The sequence below is a fragment of the Amphibalanus amphitrite genome, unplaced genomic scaffold (assembly GCF_019059575.1).
Source record: "Amphibalanus amphitrite isolate SeventyFive unplaced genomic scaffold, NRLGWU_Aamphi_draft 001148F_arrow, whole genome shotgun sequence".
In the NCBI taxonomy this organism is placed as follows: Eukaryota; Metazoa; Arthropoda; class Thecostraca; order Balanomorpha; family Balanidae; genus Amphibalanus; species Amphibalanus amphitrite.
In genome coordinates this window covers 175,464-201,717 of record NW_024882642.1, presented here as the reverse complement: position 1 = coordinate 201,717, position 26,254 = coordinate 175,464, and the positions used below count along the sequence as shown (strand labels likewise).

The following is a 26,254-nucleotide window of genomic DNA, read 5'->3' as shown; positions in this document are numbered from 1 at the left end:
AGGGCGCGGCGCCGGCGGGCGCGCTCGTGGGAGCGCGACAGCACGGCGAATATCACGCCGAGCGCGCTGGCGGCTGTGGCGGCCGCGCCGATGGCGGCCACCTCGTGTGCAGCGCTCTGCATCGGCAGGACGGTGGCGCCGCCGGCGAACGACACGGTGCTGCCGTCCGGCCAGTACCTCAGCAGTGGCTCGTGATCTATCGCCGGCGCCCCGCCGAGCCGCAGCGCCGGCTCCAGCTCCGCCAGTGGCGTCAGAGCGGCCAGCAGACCCAGCTGGCCGGCGGTCAGACCCAGCAGCGCCGACAGGAAGGCCACCGTCTGCCGGCCGCGCTCCGAGAGGCGCAGCGGCGGCAGGCCGACACCCTCCCGGAACTCGGACATGGACGGGACAGGAGCCTTCGCGGACCGGACCAGGTGGTGCTACACGGCTCCTCGCGAGGCTGTCCTACCTACAGTATCGGCTACATCAGATGGTTTCCTCACACAACCCTTCACGCTCGGCAAATACATATTTATCGTAGCCCACTTATGAATGAAGACGCTCACTTAAATCATACCATGTATGGTGTCAACCATGTGTTTTTTTACTGGCGTTCCTAATGAGTCTATTTTCTTTTCTTTTCAGAATCATGTGAAAAATACACCACCCACGTGAAATATGACTGATACACCCACACCAAGTAACATATCGATGTAAACCATATCCAATGCCAAATAAAGCATTACAAGGGAGTACAAAGTATATTCGGCATTCTGAAAGATATACCAAACTAGCAATCACATTATCATTGCATTGATAGGTTCGAAGCTGCGGTAAACCAGACAGCTGAAGGCATTTAAATATGACATTACTCTACTGCACACTGGTAAACACCTGAACAACCATGACTCATCTACTTTACCTCAATAGTCGATACAGAGTCGTAAATCGTAATTCACTTTGCACCTAACACAGCATCGCATTGACGTTTTACGGGCTATGGAGACGTCCGACCAGAAATATATCGACAAATTACTTAACAGAGCTTACACAACATCACTTTGCTAACAAATGTCTGGTACGCATGAAAAAGCAGGCTCCAACGCCTTGGTAGACAGACATTACGCGCACATCACCTATATCACAAATATATCATTTCCACAGCTGTCTCCGACAAACTCCCGCAGGCACATTTCCAAACGCCAAGCCCACCCATTAATCATTGTCCCGCTCCCACCACTCTCCCTCATTTCTCCGCTTCTCTGTCCAGCTCGGGTACCTCTGGCATTCCGGACAGTTCCATATCGAGCAGCATCTGTCCGTACCCCTTTCCCTGCGGGTCAGGCCGCAGTGAGGCAATCCCTCCGCCTCCCAGTGACTGGCGTAGCACAAAGTTGAGCGCGTGCACCCCGGGGAGCTCGTACCGGTCCACCAGCGAGGTAGGGTCGACCCCAGCGGGCAGCAGGCGGGTGAAGTAGGCGGCCACCCGCTCTGCGGTCAGCTCCCGGCAGAGGTGAGGGTAGAGGGCCGGGCTGCGCGCCACCACTCCGATGTTACACGAGTCACCCTTGTCGCCGCTGCGAGTGAGGGCCACGCGTTCCAGGCGATAAGTGAACGCTCCCAGCGGCTTGGCACCGGCGGGGGGAGCCTCGGCAGGCTCATCAGTAGGGGTAGACGCGTCTGCAGCGGTCTCAGCCACCGTGAAGGGCACGTCGGCGCCATCCACGTCCACCGAAACGTCCACATCACGTTTGGGGACGAGGAACGACACGAGCCGCAGCACTGGCGTCGGTTTGGGCCGGCCGCCGACCAGCCCCGTCAGGCCGGGAGCCATGCCAGTGCCGGCTGGGGCCACCTCGCGGCCAAACACCTGCAGAGCGCGCTTATCGGCGTGGCTGACAGCTAGCCAGAGCACGGCCTCGCGGCGCGGCGGCGCCGGCCCGTCTGGGTACGTCTCTTCGGCTCCCAGCACCTGCACGTGCGTCCGACTGAAGTCTGCCAGTTTCAGCTCGGCGAAGATGTCCCGGCAGCGCGCTAGAATGGCCTCGGCTGTGCGGTGCGCCTTCTCTGCCGCCGCCGGGCCGATCACGGGGCAGACGGCCGTGGCGCTGTAGCCGTCGAGGTGCGTGCCGCACACCTTGTAGGAGTCGGTGGGCGGCCGGCCGCGGGCGCCGCTCACTGCCACACCGTCAGCGGTGGCCGCCAGCTGCACCCGGCTAAAATCGCACGCCACGTCGGGGAGCAGGTAGCGGCGCGGGTCACCAATCTCGTACACCAGCTGCTCGGCCACAGTGCCGACCGACACCAGGCCGCCCGTGTCCTGCGGCTTGGTCAGCACCAGGTCACCATCCGCGCCGCAGTCGGCGATCGGGAAGCCGATACGATGCCAGTCGGGCACGCGGCGCCAGTCGGTGCTGATCCCACCGGTACTCTGGGCGCCGCACTCGAGCAGGTGGCCAGCCAGACTGCCGGCCGCCAGTCGGTCCCAGTCGTCCCAGCGCCAGTCGAACGCGTGCGCCAGCGGTCCGAGCGCCAGCTGGCCGCCGACGCCGGCCTCGATGAAGTCAGGCGCGTAGCCGAGCTCGGGCTGACGCGCGCGCACCGCTGTCAGCAGTGACATGGTGATCTCAGAGAGGTAGTCGAACACGAGGAAGTCGAGCTGGCCGTGGCGGATCAGCTGCGGCGCCGACACGGAGGTGTCACCCCAGAAGCCACTGGCGCAACCGATACGGACCCGGCGCCCGTCGCTGCCGGCCGCCGCTGTCGACATGGGACGACTGAGCGACGCCAGCCGGAGCCCGGCCGACCTCAAACAGCCCACAGAGGCAGCCATCGTGGCTGGTAGCAACTCTGGAAAGGAGACCTTGTTATAAAACCCATACATGAAATGTACTCATTGTTCTAATATGAGCGGGGATGACCATCACAGTAGCCAGAAAATCATGGGTTCAAGATGTTCTAAAGAAGGTCTTGCAAAGTCATCAAGTTTTCATAACATGAGCTGTAATACTAATATTCACACTTTATCCAATGATTCCATAGTTATTGATACCTGACTGTTCACATCAAATGATGAAAGCCTAGTGCCCACTAGTCAATAAAAAAAAAAATTTAGAAGCTTTCCTGAGCTCCTACAGATTTTGACTTTTGGTTTACTGGTTATTTTAATATAATATAAAACTTTGGCCTGTAAACATTTAAATATTGCTGACAGGATGAAAACCATGGTACTGTTGCACTAAGACTATGGTCAAAAAGTGACTCAGGGTTATGCTTCTATTGCTTAATCATCATGATATCAGCAAAATTTGGTGAAGAAGTTGCTATTCTTATGCTACTGTATGGTGGTCTTAGTTGGTATTCATGTTGGGTTTGGGGCTTCTGGCAAACTACATCAGTTGGGCAAACTAGACTTTAGGAATCAAAATATGGAGGCATCAATAATTTGATTCTGGTGGGAGGAGCCATGACCAAATATGGGCATAGAATCAATTTTTTGATTCATTTGGGTACACTTTTGACTTCAAATGTATCGTTACGGTTGAAAAAAGGCCCATGACGGTGAAATATTTCTTTAAAAAGGTAGAAAAATGTGGTAGGTTTGCAAAAAGTGTTACCTCAAAACTAAGAAATTGTCCCTTTGGCCTTGGGAATGGGAAAAAGACAGAGGCACTGTCCATCACGTAAAAGCTGTTTTGAGGAAATCACAGTGTATGTTATTTTTGTATCATGAATTGCATACTAAACAATCAGTATTTGTGTAAAATGGCAAAATGAAATTTTGAAACCCCTAATTATCATTGTTGTAGTGCTTGTTTATTTATTATATGGTTTTTACCTGTTGCTTCAGTTTTTGTATTCTTGACATTTAAAAATTGTGAATTGTTATCAAATGTAGTGAAGGTAAAGTACAACAGTGCTATAGGTATCTGTTGTGGTACTGAGGATACCACTAAATGAGAATAATAGCAAGATAAATGCTATATTCTTCCAAGTAATTGTTGCCTATCTGTTAACATTACCTGTGAATCAAAATAATGATTAGCCAGCTGATGGGGAATCAATATTATGATTATCTGTTTAAAGTGAATCAATTCCTTGATTGCCTTTCACTACCTATAGAATTCAAATTGTTATGATAGGAGCAATATTATTTTGCTTAGGAGATACTTCCAGCATCTCTGTTCAAGGTCAGGCATGCTCGTTCTTGAAACACTCTCTTATTTTTATGTGTTTGGTAAGTTAGAAATGGTCTGCATTTATGCCCAAATATGGTCATAAGGAATCAATCTTTTGATGCCTCCATATTTTGATTCCAAAGGTCTAGTTTGCCCAACTGACATATTTGCTAAAAGAACATTTCAATATATAACTGGCTTATGTCTCCATGTACCTTTCACAAACGCTTGTAAACACAAACACACAGTTCCTAAAGCCATATAACCAGGTTTAGCAGGAGAATCATGACAGAGCAGGATGAACACTTGGCAGAGGTAGGTGTGACAGTACAAAATCAAATTCTGCAAATTTCAGACCAACATATGTGCTGCCTCACTAAAGCACCAGAATAAATATAATATTGATCCATGGTGCCAATGGATATGGTGTAAGCCAGCGTCCAAAGCCTGCACCCCAGAGCAAAATGCGATCTACACCCAAGTGAATGAAGTGATTCATTTAAGTTCAGGATTTGGCCATTGCAACAATACCCAACTATACTTTTGTGTGACAACTTGAAATAAGTTAGATAAAGGGTTGAGTAGCAGGTTGCAGTTTAATGATTTAATAAAGGTATTTATGCTTAAAATGGTGGCTTTGCAAAGTTTTGTAGGTATGGATCAGGATCCATTTTTAGGTGGAATCTGAAAACCGGGCGCGGAATCTGAAAACAAACAATTATTGGGATATTCTCCCCCTCTGGGTGCCTTTAACAGGCTAACGTGATTAGGTCTAGCGAATTTCAAGATCCTTGATTAAATCGGCTCAGGGGCTATGTTTTCAGATTCCACCCATTTTTGCATGCAAGGTTTTGAAATATTAAGTCGAAGTTACAGAAAATCGAAATACAAATCATGCAATGCAATCATGAAATGCAACTCTGGCACATCTGGCCTAAAGATTCAATTTTTATCCATTATATTATTGACCTTTTAAAGGTGTTTGAATTTTATTAGACGTTTGTTGATGATGATGGCAATTTGAAATTGTTTGTAAACAACTGAAAAACCCTGAACTTTCAGAATCACAAACAAAAACACAAGCAAATAGCTATCTATCGTCAGATCTATCGTGAAGCAAGTGAAGCAACAACCAAGGAGGCATCAAAAAAGTGAAGGCTGCCATATGAGCATGCCTAATTTCAGCTACCACATAAGGAATTTCTTCTACGTTTTGAAGAAAAAGCTTTTAGAAGATCGTTTAAAAAATCATTTTCTGATACACTATCAAAATGATATTTTCATATCTTATACGCTACGTTTTCATATTATAAAATTTCCTATTTAAGGTTCAAAGCTATCTGACAGAATATGAAGCACAAAATATTTTTTTTACTTTTTTAAGAAAATCCTTCAGCTACACAGAAGCTACAAATAAGACGCAATAGCGACATTCACTTCAAATGTGACGCCGCCAACTTTTTACGGATGGTAAGTGGTTTTGTCGGATTTTATTGGTATATGATCGAGAAAATAGCAATTGTTTGGCAATTGAATGTTTTCGTTACTTCAACTCTTCAAACTGAGTAGCAAATGCATAAGAATTACCACGTATCTGCTATCTGGTTTGTCTCAACAGTACCTAAAGATCGAGATTGAGATGTGATTTCTCCTTAGTTTGAGCTTGGAGTCCATATTTTTTCATTGTTTGTTTGAAAATTGTTTTTCAGTTAATTTTTAACCTGGTATCTTGAATCCCAATTCGAAATAATCTCCTCTATTTTCAATTATCTTTGTTTTACATAAACAACAGTTCAAGCTTGAGTTGGCACAGTAAAGCTGGGGTCGCTGTAGGTGTTAACCGGTAAAAGTGTAGTTGAAGTCCGAGTAAAAAGCAGTCTAACCTGACCTCACCTTACCTTTTAACCAACAACCTACCAAGGTCACCACACCAACCTAACCATAAACCAAGTGACTGGTAATCAATCATTCTACAACCTACCTATAGGTACCTACCGCCAATGGTGATGCCAGCTTTACTGATGCCCAACAGTTTGCACAGCTACTATTCATAATGCCAGCTTGTGTAGGGTGCTTGTCCTATGTATTGTCATATTTCTTTTTAATTTTATCCTCTCTGCATCATTAATATTGTGAGTATCGTTTAAAAGAAATTTGCTGCTTCACTGGTCTTTGATATTCTAGCTCCCTTATTATTTGTCCTCTTAGAACAACAAACAAATCTTCGATTGGGATGAATGCTAGACTTGAAAACATAAAAGTCATAACTTCAATGTACTGTTCATTTGCTATTTTGGATCAGCATGCTATCAGCTTCCTTGCACTTTCAGCATCTAATTGGTGAGTTTTTTTTTGGGGGGGGGGGGCAACAGATACCAATAACTTCCTATCACTATTGACTATTGGCTATTGAGAGGACTGGTGATCTTGCAGTAGCAGTCAGTAGCAGTAGCAGTCTCTCATTGAAAGTCATTCCCAGTAAAGTACCTCTGTAGACATTAGGTGTTAAAACTGATTTGGTTGTTAAGTAGGTTTTTTTTTTTTTGGTAATACTGAAGCTGAGGTTCCCATAACTTTCAGGGATTGAATTTGCTTCAAAACAACAAGTCTGACTTAACTCAGCCTAATGTAACATAACCAATTACTGGACCTAACACAATAAGCCCTACCTAACCTGACCTAACTAACCCTATACACCTACTTAAAGGAAAAGGGTCACCTTTAACATAGGGTTTGAAACTGAGATGGCCATCTTGTAGCCCGTGTCCGAAAACCCCGAGAGTGTCCCACCTTACGGCCGATTTCGGCCTCCATTTGTAGGTATCGGCAATTTTAAAAGAAAATATGCCAGGAATGCGTCCTTATCCCAGGAATGCGTTCTTATCCTGTAATACAGCCACCCGCGGCGAGGCTTTGGTTTTTAACCAATCAGCTCCAATCAGCTCAGCTTTAACCAATCAGCTAATTTGACACAAGCCGACGAGACTGTCTTCTGAAGGCTGATTGGCTTGAGTGTGATGTCATCGCTATGACATCATACAGAAGGTGCGGTAGAGAGTACAAACATAGTACCAATATGTTAAATAGTTTGACATACTTTTTTGCGAATTATGCACTTCTGGCACCAGATTTAAAAAGAACATGAAAAATAATAATGTCAAAATGAAAAGCAACGATATCTTCATATTTCACGAAGGTGGCACTTTTCCTTTAACGCCTAATAAAGACTGGGTTGGGTCAGATATGGTTGGGCTGGGTGATTTCCCCTCAATGGATAATCATGACATATGCTGCACAGGAGTGGGGTTACGGTAATTTGGATGAAAGATTGTTGCAGAAAAAATGCCCTTAACCCTCGCACGACCAGGCCATTTCTCATAACACGAACGACCAGGGGGGGGGGGTTGTTACGACCCCCCCCCCTGGCGTTTCGAAACGGAAGGTCGTAGAGCTTAGCGGAAAAAACCAACGGATTGCTCTCAACGAGATCTCGCGATTGGTGGTATATTTTTTGGCCCTAGGTCAACATTTGACCTACTTTTGACCGGTCAAAGGTCAAATTTTCGGAAAAATAGACTTTTTTCAACTTTCGGCGGCGATTGCGGCAAAACGGTGGGAGATATCGACTTGAAACCTTCACTATCGTGTTCCTTGATTAATTCTCTATCGTTTGGTATGTATTCCGTTTCCCTAGCTCTAAAAATGGCGCGTTGGGAGCGCCGGAAGTCGGCAAGGTCACAGTCGGCGGCAGAAATTCGAAAAATCAAAATTTAAATTTTTGAAATCTGATTGTATTTTTGGATTTGGGAGGTCCATTTGCTCCCTATAGAAGCTAATATTGCTGCATATTCCCATTGAGGTGACAAGAATTAGCAAAATAGTGGTTCGGGCGCTTTTCAAAAATAGTACCGGACGCTGTTCCTCTTGTGACGTCATAGCTCCGTGACCTGACCTGACCCGGTCAAATTTCTTATACCATATGATAGCCAATACTTGCCCCAACATGCATGGGAAGTTTCATCACGATCCATCAACCGATGTCCGTACCACCGGCAGGAAACCTCGGGCGTTGGCACTCAGTTTGTGAAAATCCGGCCGGAGGCTGTACCTCTTATGACGTCATAACTCCGTGACCTGACATGACCCGATCAATTTTTTTCGTCAAAAGATGCGCAAAGGTTGCCCCAAAGGGTGTTGAAAATTTCAGCCCGCTACGACAAGCCGTTTAGCGTGCACTTCGAAAAAAACCTCAGGGGGGGGGGTTGATACAACCCCCCCCCCCCTAGGCGTTCTAGGGTTAAATCCGACTTCTACTGGTGTTAAGTCTCCTCGGAAGGCAAACCGCTGGGCTCATACTATGTAAATCGGAAAATTTATTAGCGAAAGAGCTGAAAAAGACCTATCGGATGGCTTTTCCGCGATTGTTAGTTCCGGCGTTCGGGGTGAAAACGTCCTCCCAGCCTGGGACCACGGACCCGGTTCGTATAAGGTCAATTTGTGACTTTGGTCCTTTCAGATTGCGTTTTAAAGCATTGGACCTGTTTCATTGAGTCTTGAGAGGATTACGATAGATGTAACTGTTCCCCCTTTGTTACATGATGAGGTAATCGTGAAAAATCCCTGTCAATATTTTTTCTTCTTATTTGCCGTCTGTATACAAAGTTATCAACCTGAAGTCAGCTCTTTCGGCATTATCCTGAATGAGCAATGATCGATCGGTTTCCTTATCTGCACTTTTGTAGTTTTTTTCACGAACAACGGCATTGAACATTGTTGGCTACCATTGCTAAGCCATAAATGTTGATTAGACGGTCTACATTGACTTCGGTATTGACCTGAGCGAGCATTTGACGTCGATACTTTCTAAAGTACTCGACATGAGTCATCGAACGTTTTGTCGCGTCTTCCTAAATTTCTGAGGTACCTAATTGGTATGGCCTTCTCCATCACCACGGCGAAGTTTGCTGAGACTGTAGCACGCTACATCTTGAACATTTAACGTAGTATCTTTTCGGCACGGCTCGGTACGGCAGTTCCCCCCCCCCCCTCGCAGTCCGGTCACAGGCCTAGCCCTCCATTCACACACCCGTCGCTGCTACCGGGTGACGCACAGCTGAGCGGAGCGCTGCTGCTGCGCTCTCCTCCCCTCTCATTATTCACTACCCCCCCCCCCCCCGTCACCAGGCCCGCCATCCCCATTCAGCACTTTTCCCCAACTCCCTCAACGAGCACTGTCCGTGAGAATAGCCCGCAGTAGACACATCTGCGAGAAGACGATGCCGGTCACATCAGTACGAACCGCCGAGGCACAGCTGAGTCGACAAGCTACGTCAGAACTGCGGCCGGCGGCGGCGGCGAGCGAGCACGTTAAGGTACTCTGTCACTTGTCACGTACTCTGTCAGGTACCACAACAGCTGCGCCGCGCTGAGTCCCACGGAGGGAATGGCAAAACCAGAAAGATCCTACGGCAAGCAAAAACGCTGTAGTTCCAGAGGTCTTCGCAATGGGCAGCCGTTAAACTCTCATTACGACGCTCGCCTATGGAGACAGCTACCGCAGGATGAGCGATCCGAGCCTCCTCAAATAACGCTGGATCAGTAAGATATGTCAACAGATCATGGAGCAGTGTCAAGGATGGATGCCGGCTGGAGCACACAGCCTCCTTTGTCGGGCACAGCAACCCAGGGTGAGTGAACCTGGCAAAATAGCCGGGTGACCGACCTCACAATGGCCTCATGAGGTAGTTCCAGAGATCTCCGCAGAGGAAGAAGGCGCTGACTTACGGCCACGCCCCGGTACGGTGGGCGGAGCAAGAGTGACGTCACAGGGGCGTTGGCGGCAGACGAAACGGAAGGAAACAAAAGTTTGAATAAAATGAAATTGAAGAATCAAAATTAAAACTCGAAAATCACAAACCTTTCGTGGATTGTTTTATGTCAGCGATTACTAAAATGATAAAGCACTCAACACGAAGACGATTCGACGGCCAAAAATTGCAGGCACAGAGGAGCAAGGTGACTAAACAGGACAGAGGGCGCCATCTTACGGCCCCACCCACCAGAAGAAGGCAGAGGAAGATGACGTCGCAAGGGCGTGGCAGTCACCCCTCCCCCCCCCAACTATAAAAGGGTGCGCCACCCAACCAGAGGGAGAATCACAGTCGAGCAGCCGAGAGTCACAGTCTGCAGCCGGAGCCGGAGACGCCATCTGGAGGCCGCCGTCAGTCCGGGGTCACCCGCGAGAAGCCTCTTCAGTTCGAGTGATCAGAACCGAGGACAGTAGCCGACGCTTGTGACCACACTGAGAAGCGGAAGCGCAGAGAAACTCCAGAATGTGAGTGTTGTTGAAAAGTCTGCTCAATCCCAATCCTTGACCCCCCCCCCCTCTGCCCGGTTGCCGTGCCGTGACGACTGCCAAACATTTTCGGTTGCCATAAAATGCACTCTCAATTGGAATTGGAAAACTTAAATTACTTTGAGCTTATTGGTCCAGACACCCTAGTAGCATATTAGGATCTGAATTTCGAAGTCATGTCAGAGTCGCCAGCAATTACGTTATTGCCAGTTGGAGCCGGTATGTTTCGCGATTAGACCGAGAGCGAGATGCTAAAATTTGACTAAGCAGTTCAGTTGTCACGAACGTTGCAATTGATGACAGGATTCGTGTCAGCATTGAATAATGAATATGTCTTTGTGGTTGGCCAAGGTGGTTCGTTCGATTTATTATCGGCGGTAGCCAGGTGCGATTGAGATTTGAGGTTGGGAAGTTTGTGAAATTAAGGGTTTAGATTCGTGCTGTACTCACTAAAATTTGCATTGCGAAATCATTGGTAATATTGCTGTAGGAATTAATTGCGAAGTCGAAATCAATTATAGAACAGGTAAATACGGATGAAAAGAAATGTAATGTTTTAAGGTGGCGACTGATTCATGCGATCGATCTATGAATATGGCTATGAGTTATGATTTTCGACAGATACGAATGCTTGAGCTTACGGCGGAATTTCTTCCGTTACTTAGGTGCAGAGTTGTGAGCAGTGGTTTGAGGTTGACGGTTTGACACTTTGCGACTTTAGATGGTCACTTTGCGTCATTGAAATTGCGAAATGTCGAGTAACAGGTAGATGTAGAATTGTTTGTGGTTAGAACTAATATGCGACTGATATAGGTACCGATCGTAGTGCTTTTGTAGAATAAATACTAGAAAAGACCATCTTTGTTGGGGAACGATTAAATGGGACAGGAATTTAATTTAAAAAAAAACTTATGTGGAATGGAGCTGATGAGATGTCGAACAGGGCGATATTGCAGCGATATTTTACCAGATTCACACTCACTGACACATCCGGTGAATCTACCCGGCCAGAAGGGACAACACACACGAGCACTGTACCGCGAGTGTTGGCGCGCCCATAGCGGCGTGACTGACTGACGGTGTCGACGCTGCGCCGGCCGGCGGCCGTGATAATCGTCGTTCCCGACGCGGGCGTTGAGCCGCCAGAGGGCGCGAGAAGCAGCCACAACAGGGCAGTGGGTTAGCCGTAATTGGGGCGCGGGCGGTAGGTGAAGGTCACGTATAGGAGCCTGGTTAGTTGTGGAAAGTTGCAACGGGATAAGAACGTAGACAGCTAAATATGACATGCTATATGATATCTAGGACTGCACTTCGTTTGATGCGCATTGTTTACTGCTAATAGGATGATTTAAATTAGATTCCCTATGAAAAGCTAGGGACCCTATGACAATATTCTGGCACTCTATAAAGATAATTTGTTTAGGTAACTAGTAGCCCATCAGAAGCTATCGAACGAGTTTCAAGGAGGCATTTCCGTTTGAGCATTCAGTAATTCACTATGATACGGTGGATCACAACCAGACGGCAGATCGATGCGTGTTAATTGGTTCTAGATCATATGTCTGATTAAATCAAGAGCGGTTCAAGGTCTGCTAGGATTGTATACGAGAACTGATGATAAGGTTCACGCGTGCAGCAGCAATTAGGACTTGAGATTACGATTAGGTTCGGATAAATTATGCGTTTCTGTTATTCGCGTTCTTGCGAGTTAGCGCCAATAATTACTCCAACAATATTGGCACAGGGCACTGTGAGGCACAGACGGCTTGTTTGCCCGTCTCCTATGGCGTAGCGTTTACCAGCACGACCGTATGAGACACAGATGCACTTCTCTAAACCCACGTCCAGACCGGAATAATAAGAGGGACACACCGTCACGTACGCAGGGCATATGCATGTTTTCCGCCAGTGGTACCGGCCACTGTTAATTTTCCCGCTTAGGTAACACTGGGTGAGAAGGCAGTGAGAGGTTTCTACGGCAGGGGGAAGGGGGAAGATTGGCACAGTGCAGTGGAGAGTAAGTTATGCCAAAGGCAAGAAGCCGAGGGTCAGGGGTGAGTCACCCAAAGGGCGGATAAGGCGAGCCGTAGTGTCCCGGATAAGTCCTCATACTTATTTCGTAAAGGTACTCTAATCGGTACTGGACAGCCTCAGGGGAGGGAAGAATGTACTCCAGGACACGTAAGGCCTTGAAGAGTAAATCCCATGGTTTAAGGAGAGTTCCTGAGGAGAGTTCCAGGATACGAACGGTGGTCCCTGGGTCGTGAACGGGAATGTTACACGCGGACCGGAAGAGGGCATAGGTAATCTCTCCCGGTAGAGAGATAAGTCGGATATAAATCGTGTATGTGTGTACCATAAGTCTATCGGACGTGTAGTGAATCCCATAAATTAGTAGGGTGGATATTTGTGTATAATTATTCTGGACGGCCCTGCGATAAGTATCTTTGTCGCCGGTTAGCGGAGCATGCATATGGATTTCGGAAAGAGACATTTATCTCGCCGGGGAGACCGTGGTTTGTAAGACGCCTAACACTATCGGAGGGAATTTCGGGGGCTACCAATTAAATTTGGGTGAACACATGAAATGTGAACGTATTGCGAGAAAGGATGTGAGAATGATGACGCATGAATCTTAGAGTAAGGCCGATAGGAACATGGTAGAATTCGGTTACGGCAGTCGAACAAATGATTCTCGAGGGCAACTGGAAACTAGCAACGCTAATACGAATTAAGTGGCCAATTTTCTTAATGGGGAGGCCAGTATAGGAATGGGTGACTGGACGAATGATCACATTCAATTTATCACTGTAATTACCACCCATTGTTTGGCAGTGGTCATCGGGACTTCGAATGCCCTGTCCTTCACCTGCCCAACTGTGCCGCAAACCCAGCTGATCGGATCCCTCTATCCCAAATCCGAGCAGTGAAGAAGCATCTCGTACATCATGGTCTATACAATGAACAGAATCATCAAGCCTCTAAATTAAAAAGCATCTTCCATCAGATGTATTTGTACGCAAGGTGGATACTTACATCTCTATCCGGTGGATCTCATCTATCTCAGGATCTCATCACTATCTGGATCTCTCACTAGATCTATCTCGGGATCTCTTCAACGACTCTCAAGCTCCCCTGTTCTACCAGCTCTACTATCGAGTTCCTTCCAGCAGCGAATCTCTTTTCTGCTACACCGCCGAACAGCAGTGGACCGCGCTGTTTGATGAACCTCAAGATGCAGCTTTTTTATTTCTGTACTTTTCCTTCCCTTCATTCCCTTGCTACAAGACTCCGACGAGGGTGCGGGTTAAGTTCATGAGGTCTAATTAACCCGCGCCTTGGCGTCGTGGTCGTTAGTCTATATGTAATCTAACCGAAACACGAAATAGTCCATGCTCCATATGCTACTTAACCCGCGCCCTACTGGGGTCTGCGTATAACACGCCCTACTGGGGGGGGGGGGGGGGCTATTCATAGCCCCCCTCCTAACTCCGAAACTACGGGGCCGATCGTCAAAATTCAAACGGCGTCTGATAGCCCCGGAAAAACTGTCGAGCAAACACCAAATTTCATTGACCTCGAGGTCACCGATGACGTCACAGGTCAGGTCAAAGTAAAAATTATTAGCATTTTGGCTTGTTCACGTTTTGGGCTCCGGCCGCCGTCTTACAAGTCAGATCAGGCTCATTTTTGGATCACACACTCGTGAACAGATGCTCTAGATACCCTGAGGGTACCAAACTTGTACTTTGATTTTCAGGTCAAGGTCAGGTCATCACAGGTCACGAAAATATTATATCATGAGTCGGTCACGTGACACATGTTTTATGGTCCATTTAGGTCCGAGATTTCGAATTTGATGTCGTCTGTGTCATTGGAGGTCATTTTGAGTCGAATTTAGCTTAGGTCAGGTCACTTTCAGGTAAAAAAAGGTCAAATTTTGAAGTTGAAATTTTTCAACAAAAAAGGTGTCTATTGGATGCAGTTTGAGCTCAGGAACACGATGGTGCTATTTATATTGGCGTACGATGTCAAATGCGTGCTGAAAAATTGATTTGAAAAATTAATAATTGTGAATTTTTTGCAATAATGCGTAAAACTTGGCCATTTTTGAAGATATTTAGCTAAAACTTTCTAGAGTTAGTCATAATAATGCGTTCTATCACATATATTCCGGCTTTTTCGAAAATTCAAGAATTTTTTGAAAAAAAATGTAAAAATATAAATTTTGGATTTTATTATATCAAATTTTCCAAATTTTTAAAATTTCGAAAATCCGAGACAGCAGTTTAATAGCGCAGTCTATTTTGAGTCCTCTCATGCAAAGAAATTGGATCTAGCTTAAAAACTGAGCTCTTGGGAGCGATTGCCGTGGATCAATGTTTTGCGTCGAAATCGGCCGAACATGACGTCACTCTGACGTCATTTCCGGCCGACCTATAGTATATACGAAGTTCAAATTTCGACACAAGGTGTCAAATTGATGCAGCCTAAGGTACTGAAAGTTTGGCGTAGATACGTCAAGCGGTTTGGAAGTTATTGCAGAAAAACGGGAGGGGGGGCTATAAATAGCCCCCCCCCCTAGTGGGGCGCGGGTTAAGAGCCTGAATCCATAGCAGTGACTTTGTATTGTTTAGATTATCACACATAAGACATAAGATACAAGATGTTTTATTGGTTCGAGCTTGCGTTGTTGACATAAATTTAGTTCGGACGTTTGAATGGACGGACTGGCGATGCTGTAGTCGTGCTGAGCTGCGCTTGTAGGGCAGAGCCGCCCCGCGGACCATTCCTGGCCGATCCATAAATAATTATGGAAGCCAGGAAATTCAGATGCCATTAATAAGTGTACCCACAAAGCCAAGCACTCACTAACTGCAGCTGGCCGCAGCTGCCCCCCCCCCCCCCCCAACAACAACCGCAGACCGTCCCCGCCAGAAGTCTGATATCGAGCGCCGGAGCGACTCGAACCCGGCCCCTCACTTAAAAATCACGGCAAAATGTAGATATATCAAAAAGACGATAATCACATCGTATTCATCTAGTGTATGTTGGTGTCGACAAAACGTCTGGCTAGAAAGCGCGACTGCTGAACAGCAGCCATGGGCGTTGGCGGTCAGCCTACCGTAGGCTGACCGATGAATCATGGGGTGGCCGACTGTAAAGACAGGTGCGGTCCGACCGACCGACCGACCCCAGTCCGAGCGGCCAGGACGGGACCCCGGCTACCTGATCCCACGCACGGCACGACTCGCGCCGGCCGCGCTCATTTGAACCAGTCAAGGTTACTGACACCGGCCGCTGGGCCCGCCGCTGCCGCTGCTGTCTTCACAGCGGGCCGGTCCAGTCGACAGCCGCGCCTGCTTTCACCGGCGGCCGCTAGGGGCGCTGGCGGCAGGCGTCGTCGGCCGGCGTCTTGAGGCCGCGCAAACGAGTCGAGTGTGGTGCCGAGAGGGGACCGTTGGTGCGCTGGGGTGCAGGTGTGTGGTGTTTCACCACTAGATTGGTGCCGGTGGTGTCGATGCGAGCGTGGGCCGGTGGAGTGGTGCTCGTCACTCGTGGTTCAAAGTTGTGAAAGTGACGTCAGGCGATTTTGCTATCGAGGGGAGTGAGGAAGGACGCATCCGGAGGCCGCCATTTCACCGCTGCCAGGTACTGTCCAAAGGCGCCCCTAGTGCGCCCACAGCCCCTCTCTCCTCTCTCGGCTCTCGCCCTCTCCCCTTGAGTCGGCCACTGCTGCTCCCACGGACTCCCCCTCGGGCGTACCACGGCTGCTCCCGCGGGCCGGCCGGTACCCGGCGTGACTCCGCGCCGCTCGCACAGTGACGTGTACGCCGAGAGCGGGGAGCACCTGGCGCTCAGCACGGCAGCGAACAGCGCTCCTCTCGGCTGCTGCGTGGCGCCGGGAGACGAGTGGCGATCGGTTTGAGAGTTTGGTCCGCGTTGGCCGTCGTATCTTGAGGAGTAATGCCGGTGTATGGTTTTACCGTCAATTGGCATGAACGGACGCCGCTGCCAACTTCGAACGAAGTTTCGCTCCCTACGTTAGGCTATTGGATCTGACTTTCCAGGAACCTTTAGACTAAAAGCTGTTGAAAATCTGAATGATTTGAAAACAGTTCGGTCGACCGCTTTATCTGGCCCTCCATGGCGTTGTTATCGCCGTCTCGTCATCCTTATCTTACGTGTCATGCCACATGTTGGAAGGGTCGTGACGTTACAATTAAAGGCCACTGCACACCGTGAGGTGCGGCAGTTGTGTCGCTGGGTTTCGGTCGCCTCCCATTGGTTGGCCAACGAAGGCGCCAACCAATGGGTCAGTTAGAGCCGGCAGGCAGGTCATCGGTGTCGCGAGTCAAACAACCGTCACAGCCGGGCCGGGGCGAACGGCTCTGTCGGTCTTCACTGGCTCTGTCTGCCAGGTCCTAGGGTCACAGGTCTGTCGGTCGTCGCAGCCGTGGTCACAGTTCTGCCTGTCGGGTCACAAGGTCAGGTGTCACCCTCCCGTGGCGAGCGCCGACTCTCAAACGGCACGCCGAGCTCCCCAACGGCCGCCCGCCTCGTCCACAAGGGCTCCGCTGTCTCCTGTCTCGCTGTCCCGCTGTCTCACTATCCCGCTGTGTCTCCGCCCCGCTGAGTGTCTCCGGGCGGAGGCTCCGACTCCCACCACTGTCTGCTGAGATCGGAGTGTCCGCCGGCGCACCCTCCATCGGCAAACACACGTTTTGCCAGCACCGTGACTGGAGAACACGGGAGCCGGGTGACATCCAGCGGTGACTTTTTCCGACAGACGGGTTTCTTGGCGGTGGGACTGGTGGAGTTCTGCAGAAGCGAGCAAATGTAGATCGGCTATCACGCGGGCTCTCGCTGGCTCCATGGGAACGGTGTCATTATTGCGGTGTTATAGGGGAGGGAGGCCAGAAGTTACCGAGGTATTTTACCGGCGGTACCCTGGGCAATTCATTTTTAATATCCGAAGGTCGTATAGTTCATGCCAATACCGATCTTCTTTGAAGCATCATTAACACAAGTCGGATACGACTGAAACGTTTTAACCATGCAACTGATCTAGACCGCATCATATCTCAGTTACCTGCGCCTATAAAACTATTCCATATACTGTAAAAGTGTTATGGTATTTCGATACTTCAACCACGGGAAAGTGGCCGATAGATAACATTAACCAAAGTCGATAATATGACATAAAATTGCTTTATCCATTTTCAAACGTTTCGACTTTATTCAAAGTCATCTTCAGTGTTAAGATAGACAAGTACACAATTACATGCTGACATAGATATACAAGCAGTCGATAAAATAAATAATGTCGACTTTGAATAAAGTCGAAACGTTTGAAAATGGATAAAGCAATTTTATGTCATATTATCAGATTTCTATTGATCCTGAAACCATCACGATAACCAAAGTCGTTACCGAATAAAAGGAAGGGACCATACTTTTTTAATTTTACATTAAAAAAGACAAAGTTAAAAAAGAAAAAGATACTGCGACAAAGAGAAAGAACTTATGATATTTTTATGGACACGTTTCAAGAGTGTTACCTTTTTCCTTCCTATTATGGACATTGAATCTGAAACGGAAACATTTAAGAGGCCAGTGAGAAGGAATGTTACAAGGATATATCAGTGAAGAGTTAGTTCACTCCTACTATGAACGTCAAACCCCTTGAGACCCCACTTTTTTGCGATAATTTTTAAATGCATCAACTTTCGTTGACAATATTCTGGCAATGTATGTTTCAGAACCTGCCGAAACTTTTATTACTAAGGTATTTTGACGCTAAACGATTATGGAAGGTACTTCTCATTCACTCGTAATGCTAAGGTCAATTCAGGCCCGGGCAGAGGCTTGCGCTCGGCCACACTCGAGCCCCGCCACCAGCGCCATCTGCTCTAAATGCCATCTACCAGCGCCCGCTACTGCTACCAGCTACCGCCCACCATCAAGGCTGAATGGAGCGAGAGACGCGAGTGACCGGTCGCCGGGCAAGGAGCGCCGGAGGGGTAGGGCGGAGCTTAGCGCTGACGTCATTGCGTGGCTCCGCCCCATGAGCGCGTAGCCTCTACCCGAACAGCAGATTCGTTCCGTGAAATTTAACATTACGAGTGAATGAGAAGTACCTTTCATAATCGTTTGGCGTCAAAATACCTAAGTAATAAAAGTTTCGGCAGGTTCTAAAACACACATTGCCAGAATATTGTCAACGAGAGTTGACGCATTTAAAAATTATCGCAAAAAAGTGGGGTCTCAAGGGGTTTGACGTCCATAGTAGTTTCCACCCACCTGGCGGCCCTAGTAGTCACTAAAGTACTCTTGGGCGGCTCGATCGTCTTCGTGTGGTGTTCTGAGTGACGGTGTTCAACAGGTGATTGCTGTACTACGCTAGCTGAGAAGATTCCCCGGTAGACGGCGGTACTGGACAGACTGCCACACGGCGCTAGCCAAGAAGATTCTCCGCTGGGTGGTGGTGTTCGAAAGTTCACTGCCGTTCGGCGCTAGCTGAGGTGACCCCCGGTCAGCGGCGCTAGCTGAGACGACCCCCCAGTCAGCGTCACCGCCATGTCCTCTGACGAGGCTGAGGATGCCAGCGTGCAGTCGGATGCCGAGGAGCGTATCCTCAGCACCGGCCTTCTCACCATCCGTCTGGAGCGGCTCATCAAACGCGTGCTCTCCTCGCCGCTGCAGCGCGAGTTCCTGACGCGCGCCGAGCTGCGCGTGCCCAAACACCTGGACACGCGGGACATGGGCCGCGCCGTTATGGACAAGGTGAATACCATGGACACGGAGCGCATGATCCAGCTGCTGAAAGAGGCCATGTTCTGCCAGCTGCGCGCCGCCAGCGAGCGCGCCTCCTGGTACACGTTCGCTCTGCACGGTCAGGCCGTGGTGACCTCGCCGCGCGGCCGGCGCAAGATCGCGCGCCACATCGAGCACGCGCTGGACGGCACGGCTGACGCGCTGGTGGACCGCCTGCAGGAGGCCGTCTGGGTGGTGCTCTTCAGTCGGCACCAGCTGCAGGGGCTCAAGAGCGCGCGCCGGCACACGCCCGTCACGGCCACGGCGCTGGTCTGGTACCCCGGCGAGCCGGCGCTCTACTGCAGCCGACCGAAGCCGGCAGGTCGCCTGCTGGCTGCCGTCAGTGCCGGGCTGGGCTTCAGCGAGGCGCGCCCGTACCCGCTGTCGGGCCGCAAACTCTCCACCATGCGACTCATGTTTACGGCTAAGAAGAGCCGCAGGTTCCACGACTGCGAGCTGCCGGCAGATGAGTATCCGCTGGAAATGTAGCGGTGGTGCTGCGCCGGCCGCGGCTCAGAGCCGTGCGGGACAGGACTGTAGTGCGGAAGGATGTGTTCGGCACCCCAGGTGCCAGCTCCGGCGCGTGGCGTAGCTTTAGTAACGGGCGCCATTTCTGCCCCGGTGCTCGGCGCCAGCTCTCCTTTGTTTGGCCTATTGCGAGGAGTGAGCACAATGCCGTATCGTGTATGCGTCACAAATGTGTTTCGTTGTGTTAACGAATCTGAAATGCTGAGTACTGATAAAGAAGCACATGGCCCGTTGCATTTAGCGGCATAGTTTTTTATGGGTACCGCCTACACTTATGCAAATAACAAGGATCTGCTTCCAATATAGGTACGTATCTGGCATTCTAGCGCAGGTTCTTAGGACTAACCTTCATTCTGGTGTCTTGAACTGGATTCTATTTCCCCTTCAAAGTTCCATCGTGTGCCTTTGTCAGTGGTATCTCGGCATAGTAACATGTAAATGCGTGTAGATAGTTTTACGCTGCGTCGCGCATTCTGTGGCATCGTTGTAAGATGTCTGCCTTGGTTATGCATTAGTCATCGCCTTCATGAAATGTAGACCTCGTAGAACATTGTAAAACATCGTAAAATGTGGAATATCCTTGGGGATATTTATGAGATTTCCCCTCTCCACTGCCATTGAATAAGTTCATTTTGATGTGGTGTTCCGGTTATTGTCTTATCGTATTTTCGACTCCATGAACTTCTCTGAAAGTTTGTCACTTTCGCGTCACCGCGCACCGCTTTTCATGGCTTTTGAGTTCGTGCGTTATTGGGACAGTCTTCACTGTGGTCCGTTTGAATTAATTTGCCAAAATACCGTTGCTGTCGTTTCGAGCGACATCTCTATAATGCACATGTTTGAATGTAATAAATGCCGTGTTTGCGATTTTCCCGTATCATTTTTTTTTTGCCATAAAACACTTGGTGTCTGGTTAGTGATGCTCGAAAATATGGGACAACGATGTTGAATACTTGAACCAATCAAGGCGGGCCTTTAGTACCACACGAATAAAAAACAGAAGCTGCTTTTTCTACGGCGTCAAATGACAACTTTCTACGCCACTCAGTCGTCCATTGTCACAAGATTACACGTTGCACGGAAGCTGTGCTGGCGTAATCCTCCGAGGTATTATCACCGGCCTCCCTGAGCGGTGCAGCGGACGGGGCAGCGCTGTAAGGAGACGGGCTTGGTAGCGCTTCACTGGGAGCTCCCTACTCGAGCATGGGCCCAAATTAGCCGCCCGTCGTACTGCAGGACGTGGTTCTAATTCGTAATGCTTACGGAATCAGTAGGTGAACCTTCGGTACCACCTATCCACGATAAAAACATACACGTGCTTATCACGTACTCAGTACACGATAGGTGCTAATGTTACATTCGTTCTGCCTAGTGCCTTGTCTTCCCTAAAAGGAAACCACTCTGGTCTTCTTGCTCAAGTTCAGCTGATGCCGTAGCTGTAGCATACAGCACATCCTACACCTGAAAGCAGTGGTATGTAATTCCCTTCTTTCTGGAAACTCGACCAGTTCCCCGGCCCTTCACCTCTGCCTCCACGGCCCATATTCCCTCCACCGTTTACGTCTCCCTTCGTCGGCCAACCCTTACGCCAGATTAGGTCCCTTTACCTTTAGGTCGGCAGCCGCCCTGTGATCTCTGTGCCGGGGCTGGGGCGGCAGCCGGGAGGTAGGTGTAAGGTATAGGCACAAAGCAGGTATTGCCTTCCGCTGCACCGCGCCCCGTCACCTCGTTAAACCGTGCCGAGTCATCCCGGCGGGGCGCCCGGCGGCTTCTGTTACACTCTTACGGAGAGGAGAGACGTGACTCAGTTATCTGCCGAACAGCTCCCGGCGGTCCGATGGGGGCTTCAATGGGCTACTGATCTGAGGGTATCTGAAGCGGCGAACTCGAAAAGACTGAACATTTGGTGCCATACCTATTGCCTAATCTACACATTGTAGACGCTACACATCGAGCCACGAGGAGAGTGTTGAAGGGCTTTACTGGTAGTTCACCAGTATAACGCCTTTTGTGGCGACTAACGGAGCGAGCGAGAGGGTGGGCCTTGCACGTGCGAAATTGCGAGGGGGTACCTCCAGCTGACTTGTGCACGGCACCCTACTAACCGATCTCTAGCGGCGTGCCAAATTTGGGCACAATCGGCCCAGCCGTTCTCGAGATCTGGAAGCGGCACCCTGCACGTGCGCACGTGCAAAATGGGTCCCAACTGACTTGTGCACGGCACCCTACTAACCGGTCCCTAACTGTGTACCAAATTTGAGCGCAATCGGTCGAGCCGTTCTCGAGATCTGGAAACGGCCCCTGCACGTGCGCACGTGCAGCAGCACCCCAACTCTGGCACATGGATATGCAGTGCCTATAGTGGGTGCCTACCTACATGCCAACTTTCAGCGCAATCGGCCAAGTGGTTACCGAGATATTGCAACAATTACAAAACGGACACCTCTTCGTTTTGCACGTGGCACGTGCATAAGGGGTCACCCACATGCATCAGGAATAGTCCAATACTTGGTAGAAGGAATGAAGCTACCCTACAAAAATTACCGCGTGTAAATCGGTCAAGTGGTTGCTGAGATATAAGCCTCGCAAAAGCGTGACCACGGCCGGCCGGCCGGCCGGCCGCTCATACTCAGAAATTTCCGTTAATCTAAGGAAAGACTACGCTCGCTTCGCTCGCTCCGTAATAATGATAGGTACCTAATCCATGTGCATATTCATGGGTGCAGCAAGTAGGTTGTATAGGCTCTGGTAACCACTTTATTGGTATAGTTAGCCACAGAAATTCTAGCATTATCATCCAAAGAGGCGATGTGTGTTATAAGCGGCTGCAACCAGAGGACGGTATCCTCTGCAGCGAATGGCTCCCAGCTACTCTCGTCGAGATCCGGTCATGCATGGCTAAAGACCGGGCCCAGCGTGCACCATCAAAGCTGGAAAACCCACCGAAACCACGTTGTGAGATACGCGTCAATCATTCGTCCGGAACATTGAGAGTCTGTCTAGTATCTGACATTAGTGGATTGTATTGGCCGATCGCGTGTTGTTTGCCAATCATCGTGCGGACTGGGATTAGGCCCATATTTGTGCGGAATTCGCCGCCACTTACAGTCTGATCCGAATAGGACGCTATTGCCGGTTTCAAAAGATTCATGATCAGCGCCGTTTAAAATGCTTGATCGATCTACTCATCTATCAGTGACATTCGTGGTCCGTCAATCGAGGAATCGGCCTTTCCAATTCCTTTTTCATGGCTGAGCTGAGTGATGACGGGCCAGGGCAAATAATGTGTTGAGGTCGTTTGTCAAGGCACAGTGCACACTGGCACATTGTAGTGCTGCATTAGTTGGATGGATGCCACCGATGCATCCATCCATCGTGTTTGGGCTCTAAAAAATTGGGAAGACCTGGTCAGTGTTACGACTTCACGTGCATACCCTGAGAGTAAGGGAGGTAGGTTTCCTTTTTCCACAGCTGTGCCCCCCTTTGCTCCGCTGGCTCGGCCTCCCTGCCGGATCTGCCGTGCCATCCGTGCGTAAAGCCCACTGCACACAGCTCCTTCCCAGAAGCACCGAGGTCGTCGGAGCTCCCAGTTCTGCCCTTGTCCGTCAGAACCTGCACCCCACCGCCGGGGGCTACGTCCGTCCGACGGCCTCGCCCACTGGGTTCGCCGCCTCCTCGAGCGGCGCTAATCGCCGACCATTGGCCGGCGGAGGGCTGCGCTGCTGTGTCCAGGCGGTGGGAGTGGCGCGGCGCCCACCGACCGCAGTCTCCCATCTTCCCACCGCGCCCCGGCGCCGCCGGATCAAAGGCCGCCAATTGCACACCGGCACGGACAAATTGGCCGACAGGACGTGGTGGTAGCGGAGGCGAGAATCAAAGTGGGACGGATCGGACGAGCTACTGAAGGTTGATGACGGGCGTCGGGAGCCGTTTGAACGTCAATGGAACGGGAACGGTGGCGCGCGGTGGCTTTCATCTGCTGTCCGCTGCTCTGATGTGACGAGGAAGCGTGACATGATGTGGAATAATGAGGCGACATAACTAGGCTCGTGCGGAAGGTGCTACAGCTGACTGCTTAGTTAGCACATATGGCAGGATCTCAGTGGTTGGCGGGGTGTATAAAGACCCCAATAAACAAATAGAACGTCTGCAACACTTGGCCATTGCCAAGTGCATTGCGCTCCTCCGAGGCCGATGCTCAGGATGGCTGTCGTCACCACTCAGCCTGTTTGCCGGCCGATAACTCCACTCTCAGACCGCGCCCTGCCCGCCGTTTGCCGTTTATCCGCACCCCGCCCGCCGCCCGCCATCGGCCGTCGGCCCAGGCCGTATCTCACCGGTATTATTTATAGGAGTGCAGCGCCGTACCGAGCGGCAGCCCGCGCGCGTGGGTGCGGCCCCGGGCACCGCTGATGACCGGGTGCGCCCAGTCGGCTGGTTTAAACCCGCCACTGCAGCTGTGTGTCTGCTCACTACGTGCTGAAAGACAGCTTATGCAGGCATCCAGCGGACAGAACAAGCGCATATTATGCATTGGATGAGTCGCTTTAACCCGTAATGACTGATTATTATCCTAAGTTATGTAATTGTAATGCGAGCGTTGGACCCTAATTCTAATGAGGATGATGTTAATATTGCCTACACATGATGCATTACGCCTGTTGGGTGTCATTCGGAAGGGTGCGTTGAACTCTGCGCGATCTCCATTCCAGCCCCTTCCCCCGTATTTGTTCTGTGTTGCTTCTGTCTGCCGCGCTTCTACTGTAGGTAGGTGTGTAGGTACTGTCTTTTTTTCAACTGCAGTCTGGCAAGGTCTCCGGCTCCGCTGCCACTATCATAGTTTAGGTATAGGTGAAAAGTTTCGAACATTTTAGGTTGTCCGCTGTCAGCCGTCCACGTATTTCGGTGACCCCTACCGTCACAATAAGTTCGTCTTTGATTGGAATTCAGAGCCTCCCATAGTTGATAGGTGGACGGACAAGGGGTTTACGGTGATTAGCTGGGTATTAAGTCAGGCCTGGCATTAACATCCGTCGCGCACGGAGTCGGGAATTAATGACATCAGCTCGGCTACACTGTAATCTAACTCCGTCAATGACTGTCCATGTGAGTGGCTCATTTAGTCAATGTAGCACCTGTTCTCTTCGATGTCTTTCTTTAACGTTTGGTGCCATTATGCACGGATGTATTTTTATTATTCCAATTCAAGAAATTCGACTGGTCGGATAGCCTTTATCATCCAATTAATGTGTACTTAACGTGCATGGTAAGCCGTGTCTTTCGCATTGGCACCGCGATAGTATCTCTGTGCCATTGTGACAATAACAATAAGACTGCACGTTGTTTTTGTGTCGGCCGCCGGGCGGCCATGAAGACTCAGTGAGGTGTAGAGCGTGCTTCAGTCCGACGCCGGCCGCCCCAGCCGGTCCTGTACACTGCCACCTGAACAAACCAACACCCGAGCCGCCGAAAAAGTGGCGAGCTATCACGGCATCGTGCTAGGAGGCGTCGTCCGGCGATAAAACTCACCCCTGTCGCGGCGAGCGCGCGCCAGCCGGCATTGTTTCTCTACTGGTCGGGGTACTGGGTAGCGACATGGCGCGCGACACCCTCCCTGCCGACCGATGGGCCTCCTTCCGTCTGCGAACGGCAACTTTTCCGGCCGGCAACCGACAGGTGGCCAGCGCAGGACCGAGCCAGAGCCTCTGGCGTGTGCGACCGAATCAATGGGCGCTCACCGACTCCGTCCTAACCCGGCCAATTAGAAACGGATACCTGACAGCTCCGCATTGTCCGCGCCTGGCCAGACCAACCGTCGGCGCCGGCGCCACCGGCGTCCCGCCGTCTCAATTAGAGTTGCAAAATTTCCCTACCGCACTACCGGCATGCCGGTAATTTTTCACTACCGCAGGTTTTTTCGTGGTATCTGGCATGTCTTGCCGGTAGCATGCCGGTATTTTTGATTTTGCACAAAAAATTATCAGCATATGATTCAAACTTTGGACACTAAGAGGCTATTGAATTGTAATAAGTTGGACAATGGGTGGCTGTTGGGTGGGGCGGTTACTGAAATTGCCAAAATGTGGCATCTCATGTAGGGGTAAGCCAGAATCAAGAATGCAGGTTTTTTAGTATGCCGGTAATTTGGCGGTTTTTTTGCTTGGGGCGTGGTAGCATGCCGGTATCCCAGAAAATGTTTGTGGGGCGGGGCGGTGCCGGTAGCAGCCCATTGGGAAAACTTTGCAACTCTAGTCTCAATGCTCAGCGGTGTAAACAGGCTCATATTTCAGCGGCCGGGTCGACCGGCCGCGGTGGCCCTGGCACCTCCTGTGTCCAGTGTCGTCGGTCGACCTCCCCGCGGTCCTCTGCTGAATGTGACGGTAATGCGGAACGAGAT

The 26,254-nt window shown here is 50.0% G+C and overlaps 3 protein-coding genes across 9 annotated transcripts in view; 2 read left to right on the top strand and 1 right to left on the bottom strand.

Moving 5' to 3' along the window:
- Positions 1-721: 721 nt before the first annotated feature.
- On the bottom strand, positions 722-6,175 carry LOC122370593. 5 transcript variants are annotated; one of them, XM_043346303.1, is made up of 2 exons: positions 6,153-6,175; positions 722-2,829 (listed from the first exon to the last, which is right to left on the bottom strand). In XM_043346303.1, the coding sequence occupies exon 2, from the start codon at positions 2,810-2,812 to the stop codon at positions 1,226-1,228; it is 1,587 nt and encodes a 528-aa protein (XP_043202238.1). In that variant the 5' UTR covers positions 2,813-2,829; positions 6,153-6,175; the 3' UTR covers positions 722-1,225. The 5 variants fall into 5 exon arrangements, with proteins under 5 accessions (XP_043202238.1, XP_043202235.1, XP_043202234.1 ...); XM_043346300.1 differs by lacking the exon at positions 6,153-6,175 and adding an exon at positions 5,230-5,293; XM_043346299.1 differs by lacking the exon at positions 6,153-6,175 and adding an exon at positions 5,127-5,287.
- On the top strand, positions 5,563-20,734 carry LOC122370595. Of its 2 annotated transcripts, none has more exons than XM_043346312.1 (2): positions 5,563-5,627; positions 18,899-20,734. In XM_043346312.1, exon 2 carries the CDS (start codon positions 19,093-19,095, stop codon positions 19,816-19,818), a length of 726 nt encoding a protein of 241 aa, XP_043202247.1. In that variant the 5' UTR covers positions 5,563-5,627; positions 18,899-19,092; the 3' UTR covers positions 19,819-20,734. The 2 variants fall into 2 exon arrangements, with proteins under 2 accessions (XP_043202247.1, XP_043202248.1); XM_043346313.1 differs by having other exon boundaries at positions 5,626-5,653.
- The window catches only part of LOC122370592 (vang-like protein 2-B), a 41,569-nt gene continuing 31,222 nt past the window's right edge, over positions 15,908-26,254 (top strand). For both annotated transcript variants that reach the window (XM_043346297.1, XM_043346296.1), the window contains exon 1: positions 15,908-16,164. The gene's annotated coding sequence lies outside the window, so the exon portion shown is untranslated. The remainder of the gene's footprint in view (positions 16,165-26,254) is intronic.